This window comes from Rhinopithecus bieti, unplaced genomic scaffold, assembly GCF_001698545.2.
Source record: "Rhinopithecus bieti isolate Rb0 unplaced genomic scaffold, ASM169854v2 scaffold_41082, whole genome shotgun sequence".
In the NCBI taxonomy this organism is placed as follows: Eukaryota; Metazoa; Chordata; class Mammalia; order Primates; family Cercopithecidae; genus Rhinopithecus; species Rhinopithecus bieti.
In genome coordinates, this window is record NW_016817890.1 from 411,800 (window position 1) to 423,563 (window position 11,764).

The following is an 11,764-nucleotide window of genomic DNA, read 5'->3' on the forward strand; positions in this document are numbered from 1 at the left end:
GCCTGGGCAACAGAGTGAGACTGTCTCAAAAAAAAAAAAAAAAAAAAAAAAAAAAAAAAAAAAAAAAAAGATAAAGGGATAGAGAGTAGAGAATGAGTTTGCTACTTAATTCTGGATGGTCAGGGACTCTTCTCTGACATTTTAGCAGAGACCTAAAAGGTGAAGAAAGCCAGCCACACTGAATTCTGGGCAGGGGGTGTTCCATGAAAAGATGCTGGTTCTCTTCCAAATTAATCTATTCATATTCAATGAAGTTCCAATAAAAATTCCAGTAGTAATGTTGAGAATCTACAACTTACTCTAAAATGAATATGAAACAATAAAGGCCTATGAAAACCCAGTCTACATTTGTATTGTTGTTGAGATGGGGTCTCAATGTGTCACCCAGGCTGGAATGTAGTGGTGTCGTCACAGCTCACTGCAACCTCAACTGCCCAAGCTCAAGAGATCCTCCTACCTCAGCCTCCCACATAGCTGGAACCACAGGTGCATGCCATCACACCTGGCTAATTCAAAAACAATTTTTTTGTAGAGATAAGTTCTCACTATGTTGCCCAGGCTGGTCTTGAATTCCTGGCCTCAAGTGATCCTCTTGCCCTGGCCTCCCAAAGTACTGGGATTATAAGCATGAGTCATCATGCCTGGATGCTAAATCTGTTTTCTTTTCTTTATTATTGTTTTTTGAAATATTACTACACTGTTAAGTCTATTTTAGAGAACAAAAAGGTAAGGGTACCTGCCCTATTGGTAGAAATGGCTCTACTGTAAAGCCATAACATAAAAACATTGTGTTGCTGGCACTGAAACAAAGAAATAAAAAAATAGAATGGAGAGCTTAAAAATAAAGTATATACAAGGAAACCTAATATAACAACGGTACCATCAGAAAGCACTGAAAATTGTTTTCAGATGGTGGTAGAAAACTAATTCACTGCAGGGAGAAGAAAGCTGGATTTTTACTTGAAACCACCTAGAAGATGGACTCCAGATGGATTAAAGACCTAAATATGAAAGTTAAAACTATAAAGCTAAGAAGGAAAATCTGAGTTCCCTAGAGGTAAATAAAGACTTCCTAAACAAAATTCTAGGCCGGGCACCATGGCTCATGCCTGTAATCCTAGCATTTGGGGAGAATGAGGCGGGAGGATTGCCTGAGCTCAGGAGTTCAAGACCAGCCTGACCAACATAGTAAAATCCCGTCTCTACTAAAAGTAAAAAAATTTAGCCGGGCGTGGTAGCGCACACGTATAGTCTCAACTACTCAGGATGCTAAGGCGTGAGAATTGCTTGAACCCAGGAGGCAGAGGTTGCAGTGACCTGAGATCCTACCACTTTACTCCAGCCTGGGGGAAAGAGTAAGACTCTGTATCAAAAAAAAAAAAAAAAAAAAAAAAAAAAAAGAAACAAGATTCCAAACCATAATATAGTCAAAATTTAGGACATCTGCTTAAATAATGACATCACAGATAAAGTTAACAGAAAGGTGACAGACTGAGAGAAGATATTTACAATGTTTTAAGCAAAGGATTAATATCTAGAATATACAAAGTTTCTGCAGATCAATACCATTGAAAATAAAATATTAAAAAATGGGCAAAGAATGTAGATACCTTAGTTTCACATACTAAAAAAGTTTATATACTGTTACATACAAAGAAAGAAATGAAAAGGTTCAAATGTAATTATAATCAGAGACAAGCAAATCAAAGCAACCAAGAGCTGCCATTTTACATCCATCAAACTGGCAAAAATTAGAAAGATGGGTCATGCCACATCACACCAACTGGTGAGGATGAGGCTGTGAGTTCTTGTTCACTAGCAATAGGAAAATAAATGTTACAGCCATTCTGAAAAGTAACCTGCAATAGTTGACAAATATGAGCATGCCCATAGCTACATAGCCCAGGGGCTTTTTCTTTCTTTTTTTTTTTTTTTGACACAGACTTTTACTCTTGTTCCCCAGGCTGGAGTGCAATGGCGCGATCTCGGCTCACCGCAGCCTCTGCCTCCTGGGTTCAAGCGATTCTCCTGCTTCAGCCTCCTGAGTAGCTGGGATTATAGGCATGCGCCACCACACCTGGCTAATTTTGTATTTTTATATTTTTAGTAGAAACAGGGTTTCTCCATGTTGGTCAGGCTGCTCTTGAACTCCCAACCTCAGGTAATCTGTCCACCTCGGTCTCCCAAAGTGCTGAGATTACAGGCGTGAGCCGCTGAGCCCAGCCTTTTTTTTTTTTTTTTTTTTTTTTTTTTTTTTTTTGTGAGATGGGGTCTCGCTCTGTCACCCAGGTTGGAGTGCAGTGGCGCAATCTCGGCTCACTGCAGCCTCCGCCTCCACCTCCCAAATTCAAGCAGTTCTCCCACCTCAGCCTCTCGAGTAGCTTGGATTACAGGGGCATGCCACCATGCCCAGCAATTTTTTGCATTTTTAGTAAAGACAGGGTTTCACCATGGTGGCCAGGCTGGTCTCGAACTCCTGACCTCAAGTTAATCCACCCGCCTCGGCTGCCCAAAGTGCTGGGATTACAGGCGTGAGCCACCGTGCCCAGTCACCCAGGGGAATTTTTATAACAATCTATGAATTTGCCTATTTTATCATTTTTTATGGTAGTGAAGAGTTGTAGGCAATCTCAGGTGTTGTTTTTTTTTTGTTTTTGTTTTTTGTTTTTGTTTGGTGGGGGGACAGAGTCTCACTTTGTCGGCTAGGCTGGAGCGCAGTGGCACAATCTCAGCTCACTGCAACCTCTGTCTCCCGGGCTCAAGCAATTCTCCTGCCTCAGTCTCCCAAGGAGCTGGGATTACAGGCGTGTGCTACCACGCCCGGCTAATTTTTATATTTTTAGTAGAGATGGGGTTTCACCATGTTGGCCAGGCTGGTCTCAAACTCCTGACAGGTAATCCGCCCACCTCGGCCTCCCCAAGTGCTGAGACTACAGACATGAGCCACTATGCCCGACCAGGTTTGTTTTTTATTGTTGTTGTTGTTTTTAATAGATGCAGGGTCTTGCTGTCCCTGAGGCTGGAATGCAATGACACCGTAATAGCTCTGCAGCCTCAACCTCCTGGGCTCAAATGATCTTCCTGCCTCAGCCTCCCAAGTGGCTAGGACTACAGGCCTGTGCCACCATGCCAAGCTTAAAAAAAATTTTTTTTAGAGATGGGGTCTCACTATGTTGTCCAGGCTGGTCTCAAATTCCTGGCCTCAGGCAATCCTTTCACCTCAGCTTCCCAAAGTGCTGGGATTATAGACATGAACTACTCACCCAGCAGAAATCTAGGTTTCTATCAAATAAAGGGACTAAATGAGTAAAACATGGTGGATACACAGTGATTATGTGCCTAGATTGTGGAGATGATCTGCCTGATTTGAAATTCAGGCTCTACCACTTACTAGTTCTGACTTTGGACAACAGAAAAAAGAAATTTGAGGCTGGTTGCAGAGGCTCATGCCTGTAATCCCACCACTTTGGGAGGCCAAGGCAGGCGGATTGTTTGAGCCCATGAATTTTAGACTAGCCTGGGCAACATGGTGAAACCCTATCTCTACAAAAAACACAATAATTAGGCCGATAGAGTGAGAATTAGCCAGGTGTGGTGGTGCGTGCATGCCTGTAGTCCCAGCTACCAAGGAAGCTGAGGTGGGAAGACCACCTGAGCCCAGCAGGTCGAGGTTGCAGTGAGCTGTGATTGTGCGCTCCAGCCTAGGCAACAGAGTGAGAAGACTATCTCAAAAAAAAAAAAAAAAAAGAAAAAATTGAGAAACCACTCTGTATAACCTCATTTATAAAATGGAAGTAATAACAGATCACAACCCTCATACAGTTGTTATGAGAAGTACATGAGTTGAAACATTTAAAGTACCTGTCGGCCGGGCGCGGTGGCTCAAGCCTGTAATCCCAGCACTTTGGGAGGCCGAGATGGGTGGATCACGAGGTCAGGAGATCGAGACCATCCTGGCTAACATGGTGAAACCCCATCTCTACTAAAAAAATACAAAAAAAAAACTAGCCGGGCGTGGTGGCGGGCGCCTGTAGTCCCAACTACTCGGGAGGCTGAGGCAGCAGAATGGCGTAAACCCAGGAGGCGGAGCTTGCAGTGAGCTGAGATCCGGCCACTGCACTCCAGCCCGGGCGACAGAGCGAGACTCCGTCTCACACACACACACACACACACACACACACAAAAGTATCTGTCATGGCTGGGCATGATGGCTCAAATCTGTAATTCCAGCACTTTGGGAGGCCAAGGTGGGTGGATTGCCTGAGATCAGGAGTTCAAGACCAGCCTGACCAACATGGTGAAATCCCATCTCTACTAAAAGTACAAAAATTGGTCGGGTGTGGTGGTGGGTGCCTGTAATCCCAGCTACTCGGGAGGCTGAGGCAGGAGAATCGCTTGAACCTGGGAGGCAGAGGTTGCAATGAGCTGCGATTGGGCCATTGCACTCCAGCCTGGCAACAAGAGCAAAACTCCCTCTAAAAAAAAAAAAAAAGGCCAGGCGCAATGGCTCACGCCTGTAATCCCAGCACTTTGGGAGGCCGAGGCCGGTGGATCATGAGGTCAGGAGTTCAAGACCAGCCTGGCCAAGATGGTGAAACCTCGTCTCTACTAAAAATACAAAAAAATTAGCCGGGTGTGGTGGCACGCGCCTGTAATCCCAGCTACTCGGGAGGCTGAGGCAGGAGAATGGTGTGAACCCGGGAGGCGGAGCTTGCAGTGAGCCGAGATCACGCCACTGCACTCCAGCCTGGGCAACAGAGCGAGACTCTGTCTCAAAAAAAAAAAATCAAAATTAGCCAGGCCTGGTGGCAAACACCTGTAATCCCAGCTAGCCAGGAGGCTGAGGTAGGAGCATCACTTGAACCCAGGAGGAGGAGGTTGCAGTGAGCCAAGATGGCACCATTGCACTCCAGCCTGGGCGACAGAGTCTCTGTTTTGAGACAGAGACTCTGTCTCAAAAAATAAATGAATGAATAAATAATAAAAATAAAGTGCCTGTCATGGAGCAAGCACTATTTAAACACTAATACTTGTGTTAGTATGAAAGCATATGCAAGTTGGAAGTTATAAGTTAGATTTACACAGAGTAACAAGTACATATTGGTCCAGGCACAGTGGCTCATGTCTGTAATCCCCACATTTTGGGAGGCTGAGGCAAGCAGATCACTTGAGTTCAGGAGTTCGAGACCAACCTGGTCAACATGGTGAAACCCTCTCTCTAACAAAGATACAAAAATTAGCTGGAAATCACCTGAACCCAGGAGGTGGAGGAAGTTTCGGTGAGCCGAGATGGAGCCACTGCACTCCAGCCTGGGCAACAGAGCAAGACTCTACCTCAAAAAAAAAAAAAATTTTTTTTAAAAAGTACTTATCACAAAGAGAATGTTAATGTTTACACTTGCCAGGCGCAGTGGCTCACATCTCTAATCCCAGCACTTTGGGAGGCTGGCTCGGGCGGATCACTTGAGGTTAGGAGTTTGAAACTAGCCTGGTCTATATGGTAAAACTCCATCTCTACTAAAAATACAAAAATTAGCCAGGTGTGGTGGCGCACGCCTGTAATCCCAGATACTCGCGAAGTTGAGGCACGAGGATTACTTGAACCCAGGAGTCAGAGGTTGCAGTGAGCCAAGACTGCACCACTGCACTCCAGCCTGGGCAGCAGAGTAAAACTGTGTCTCAAAAAAAAAAAGGTGCGGGGGGGGCTGGGCCTGGTGGCTCACGCCTATAATCCCAGCACTTTGGAAGGCTGAGGCAGGTGGATCACCTGAGGTCAGGAGTTCAAGACCAGCCTGGCCAACATGGTGAAACCCTGTCTCTACTAAAAATACAAAAATTAGCCTGGCATGGTGACATGAACCTGTAATCCTAGCTACTCAAGAAGCCAAGGCAGGAGAATCACTTGAACCTGGGAGGTGGAGGTTGCAGTGAGCCAAGATCATGCCATTGTACTCCAGCCTGGGTGACAGAGCGAGACTCTGTCTCAAAAAAAAATAAATAAAAGCTCTATTGTTACACGGCTTATAAAACCAAAAAAATTGGGATCAAACTGAAAATCATAAAGTATTCAATTAGATAATTTATAGCAAATTCATATGATGAAATAGAAATAACAATTATAATTGTCAATATTTAAATACCAGCTCTGCCAATCAGTAGCTGTATAGCTCAGGGAAAGTTAATTAATCCATATGCACCAGTTCCCGTTTACAAAATGGGTTTAACATACCTGAAGCACTTAGGATAGCACTGACACATAACACGAACTCAATAAACTAGCTTTAAAAAAAAAATATTTGGGCTGGGTGCAGTGGCTCAAGCCTGTAATCCCAGCACTTTGGGAGGCCGAGACAGGTGGATCACGAGGTCAGGAGATCGAGATCATCCTGGCTAACACGGTGAAACCCCGTCTCTACTAAAAAATACAAAAAACTAGCCGGGCGAGGTGGCGGGCGCCTGTAGTCCCAGCTACTCAGGAGGCTGAGGCAGGAGAACGGTGTGAACCCGGGAGGCGCAGCTTGCAGTGAGCTGAGATCCGGCCACTGCGCTCCAGCCTGGGCGACAGAGCGAGACTCCGTCTCAAAAAAAAAAAAATTTTTTTTGGCTGGGTGCGGTGGCTCATGCCTGTAATCCCAGTACTTTGGGAGGCCGACGCAGGCGGATCGTGAGGTCAGGAGATCGAGACCATCCTGGTTAACACAGTGAAACCCCGTCTCTACTAAAAATACAAAAAATTAGCTGGGTGTGGTGGCGGGCACCTGTGGTCCTAGCTACTCAGGAGGCTGAGGCAGGAGAATGGCATGAACCCAGGAGGTGGAGTTTGCAGTGAGTCAAGATTGTGCCACTGCACTCCAGCCTGGGTGACAGAGCAAGACTCTGTCTCAAAACAAAAAAAGAAAAAAAAAAAATTAGCCAGGCGTGGTGGTGCATGCCTGTAATCCCAGCTACTTGGGAAGCTGAGGCAGGAGAATCACTTGAACCTGGGAGGTGGAGGTTGCAGTGAGCTGAGATCATTGCAGTACTACACTCGAGCCTGGGCAACAAGAGCGAAACTCTTGTCTCAAAAAAACAACAAAAAAAATTTAACAAAAGGAGAGTGCAGACAAATATCTTGGAAAGATGTTAATGATAGATGAATGGGAAAAAAGGGTTACAAAGCAGTATATATGGAATCTTCTTTATAAAATAAACACATTTCATATCATAAATTTATAAAAGTAAAGACTAGAAGGATAAATACCAAAATAGAACTAGTATTCTCTTTGGATAATAGGTGTTACTTTTTATCTGTACTGTATTTTACAAGTTTTCAACAATAAATGTGCTACTTTTATGAAAGGTGAAAACTCTCATCCTCATCTCTACCATAATTAAAAGTAGGAACTGTCACTTTTTTGTTTCAACTGGTAATGAATCCACCCCAAATTTACAGGGTAAGGGAATAAAGAATCAGAATTACACAGACATTTCTCTTCATTGGCTTTATGACCATATAACACAAGCTCACAGCCTCTAATGTTACAAACCTTATACACAAATGGCCAAACAAGAAATTTTCCTTTCCAAAAGCTAATTTATTCCAGTTTCCCCTCTTTACTTTTATTTTTATTTTTGAGACAGAGTTTCACTCTTCTCACCCAGGCTGGAGTGCAATAGTGTCATCTCTGGTCACTGCAACTTTCACCTCCTGGATTCAAGCGATTCTCCAGCCTCAGCCTCCTAAGTAGCTGGGATTACAGGTGCCCGCCACCATGCCCGGCTAAATTTTGTATTTTTCGTAGAGATGGGGTTTCACCATGTTGGCCAGGCTGGTCTCAAACTCCTGACCTCGGGTGATCCACCCACCCCGGCCTCCCAAAGCGCTGGGATTAGAGGTGTGAGCCACCGCGCTTGGCCTGGTTTCCCCTCTTAATACAGTGGGATTAGATAGATTCTCCATGACATCCTGAGCCTTTAATGTAGAAAGGCTGTCATGAAAGTGAACTTACCACATAAGAACAGTGCAAAGAACCAATTAATTTTCACCATCCTCTCCCTGAAGGAAGAATGCTTGCCTGGCAATGGTGAAATTGGGCATTTAAAACATATTTTTTTGGCCGGGCATGGTGGCTCATGCCTGTAATCCTAGCACTTTGGGAGGCCAAGGTGGGTGGATCACAAGGTCAGGAGTTTGAGAACAGCCTGACCCACATGGTGAATCCCCATCGCTACTAAAAATACAAAAATTAGCTGAGCATGGTGGTGTGCGCCTGTAATCCCAGCTACTCAGGAGGCTGAGGCAGGAGAATTGCTTGAACCCGGGAGGCGGAGGTTGCAGTGAGTCAAGATCGTGTCACTGCACTCCAGCCTGGGAAACAGAGCGAGACTCTGTCTCAAAAACAAAACAAAACAAAAACCAAAAAAAAAAGCAAACATTTTTTCAAGCAAGTAAGGACAGGCCCCAAATGTGGACAGATCCTCTTAGTCACATCAGCCTCTTGGGGTCTATTTTCTCTAGGTGAACCAGAGGTTTTAGCTGCTCTGCAAAGTTCTTCATGTCATCAGAGACCACATCCTGCCCAGCGGGTGCTACCACACTTAATTCCACAAGATAAGAGAGTGACAAGGCCTCAGTGCTGTCTGTGTTCCCTGGCACCAGGATGCGGAAAATCTTGTACACCATAATCTTCATGATGCCCTTACGGAACAAATGTCCCTTAGCAACAAACTCATGGTCCATGCGGAAGCCCATTTCCATCAAGAAGTCAGTGAGGTTCTCAGATGTAGCAATGTCCACGCAGTTTCGCACGAGGGCGTGGCGATTCTTGTCTCCCATTTCTGGCTGTCCCAGGTAGCGCAGATGCCAGGGTGCCCCTGCCCTGTCCATAGAGCGTCGGGCCCTGAGAACAAATGGGCTGGCTTGCTGGCCCTTAAGAAGGAATACCATCTCATGGTCAAGGAAAGTCTCAGGTTCCATGTTGTCACACAAACCACGAAGGCGGTGGATGAGGCTTTCCAAACTGTGATCTAAAACACTTCCTGAAAACGGAAGAAGCACCACTGAGTCCTATCTTTCGTTTTAGGTCATGGAGTTAGCATACAATTGAAAAACCTTACTGAAAAACCAAAACAGTTTAGTGAAGCATTTCATAATACATAGGGCCAAACATAAGATTTTAGAGAAGTTACACTACCAAGGTATTGTATAACGTTGTGAGAAAGTTATTTCCCTTTTCAATTTTTTGGAATTTTCTTATTTAGCACTACAATGTCTTTAGGCCTCCTCTAATGCTAATCTCCAGCAGGCCTTGGGCTTAGAGCCTTTACTCAGCAACAGGGTCTATCTAGAATGTAATAATACTGTTTTAATTATGTATTTATTTATTTTGGTAGAGATGGGGTCTTACTATGTTGCCCAGGTTGGTCTTGAACTCCTGGCCTTGGTCTCCCAAAGTGTTGGGATTATAGGCATAAGCCACCATGCCCAGCCAATAACACTATTTTGTTGTCATATATTTTAACAATTGCCTTCTATTTCCAACAAATCAAAGTTTTCCATTTATAGAAATACAAAGTTTCACCCCCTTTTTCTGAGACGGAGTCTAGCTGTGTCTCCAGGCTCGAGTGCAGTGGTGCGATCTCAGCTCACTACAACCTCCGCCTCCTGGGTTCAAGCGATTCTCCTGCCTCAGCCTCCTGAGTAGCTGGACTACAGGCGTGCGCCACCACGCCCAGCTAATTTTTGGATTTTTAGTAGAGACAGGGTTTCACCACATTGGCCAGGATGGTTTTGATCTCTTGACCTCATGATCCGCCCTTCTCGGCCTCCCAAAGTGCTGAGATGACAGGCGTGGAGCCACTGCATCCAGCTAAAGTTTCCTTTTTATCAGGAAAAGTTTTCCTCTTCTATATGTAAGTAGAAGAGAGTGAACTGCTTCATAGAATCGTCATCCTCTTGGCAACATCTGGCACAGTTGTTATAGTAGCTTATACCCACTATGAAATCTATTCTTCCCTTGGCCTCTGAGACACAACTTTCTTGGTTCTTCACTTAACTTGCTGAGCAGTCCGTTTAAGTCTTCTTTGCTTGGTCTCTCTCATCTTCCCTAAACACTGGAGGACTAGGACTCAATGCTGGTCCTCTTCTGTATCAATACTCTTTTCCTGCCTATGTGACTTTATTTGGTCCCATGGCTTTAAATATCATTTAGGCCCTGAGGACTCCCACATTTTTATCTCTGGACTACAGAAGAAAACATCCAACTGACTACTCAATTTCCTCACTTGGATGCCTAACAGACATCTTTATCTTAACACGTTCAATATCAAACTGTTGATTTTTTCCTCCAAAATCTTATTCATCCTGCAGTCTTCACCATCACAGTAAATGGCAACTCTCTGCTTCTAGTTGGTTACCTGGGCCAAAAACCAGAAAATCATCTTTCACTTCTTTCTTTCTCCCACACCCTCCATTTAATCCGTATTTTTGAAATAAACGCAGAATGCAATCACTTCTTGCTCCTCTGGTCACTTCAACCTATAGTCCCTTCAAATGAAGTCACCCTCATTTCTTGCCTGGTCTTTACAAATAGCCTGTTTCTACCTTTGCCTTCTTCCTCTCTTCTCCACACAAAAGCCAAATGGTCTATTATATTATTGGGCAGATAATCACACTCCTCTACTCAGAACACTCCAGTGGCTTCCTGTGTCATTCAGAATAAAAGCCAACGTCTTTACCATTGTTGACAAAGCCCTACATATTATGGTCTCTGCTACCTCCAAACAACATCTCCTTCTATTCTTCCCCTTAATCATTATCTTCAGGAGTGACCTTCCTGCCAGACCCCTTCCCCTATCCTCTATGCTTAGGATGTTCTTCCCATCTGCTTGTCTACTCTATCACTTTTATCAGGTCTGCTCAAGTGACTTTATCATCAGGGCCTTTTCTGATCACCCTAATAAAATAGTATGTGTCCTACCAATCTCTAGCCACTTTCCTGCTTTATTTTTATGGCATAGATTTTTGTTGTTGTTGTTGTTGTTTTAGATAGGGTCTCGCTCTGTCTCCAGGCTATAGAGCAGTGGCGAGATTATAACTCTTTGTAGCCCCCATCTCGGGGGTTCAAGTGATCCTCCCACCTCAGCCTCCCAAGTAGTTCGGACTACAGGCACATACCACCATGTCCAGCTAATTTTTCTTTATTTTCAATAGAGGTGAGTTCTTGCTATGTTGTCCAGACTGATCCTGAATTCCTGAACGCAAGCAATACTGCAGCCTTTGCCTCCCAAACGACTGGAATTACAGGCATAAGCCTGTAATAGCTGGCTTGACATACATTATTTGTTAGTCATCTTTCTCCCTCCATGGCTATGGCTCAAATGTTTGGAACATATTCAGATACTTGTTGACAAAATCTAGCCTGGCGCGGTGGCTCACGCCTGTAATCCCAGCACTTTGGGAGGCCGAGGCAGGTGGATCACCTGAGGTCAGGAGTTCAAGACCAGCCTGGCCAACGTGGAGTAACCCCGTTTCTACTAAAAATACAAACATTAGGCCGGGCGCGGTGGCTCAAGCCTGTAATCCCAGCACTTTGGGAGGCCGAGACGGGCGGATCACGAGGTCAGGAGATCGAGACCATCCTGGCTAACACAGTGAAACCCTGTCTCTACTAAAAAAACAAAAACTAGCCGGGCGAGGTGGCGGGCGCCTGTAGTCCCAGCTACTCGGGAGGCTGAGGCAGGAGAATGGCGTAAACCCGGGAGGCGGAGCTTGCAGTGAGCTGAG

The 11,764-nt window shown here is 44.8% G+C and overlaps 1 protein-coding gene across 2 annotated transcripts in view; it reads right to left on the reverse strand.

Moving 5' to 3' along the window:
• Positions 1 to 7,466: 7,466 nt before the first annotated feature.
• The window catches only part of MED18 (mediator complex subunit 18), a 7,983-nt gene continuing 3,685 nt past the window's right edge, over positions 7,467 to 11,764 (reverse strand). For both annotated transcript variants that reach the window (XM_017856469.1, XM_017856470.1), the window contains exon 3: positions 7,467 to 9,018. In XM_017856469.1, coding sequence (XP_017711958.1) covers positions 8,465 to 9,018 — 554 coding nt within the window. In that variant the 3' untranslated portion in view covers positions 7,467 to 8,464. The remainder of the gene's footprint in view (positions 9,019 to 11,764) is intronic.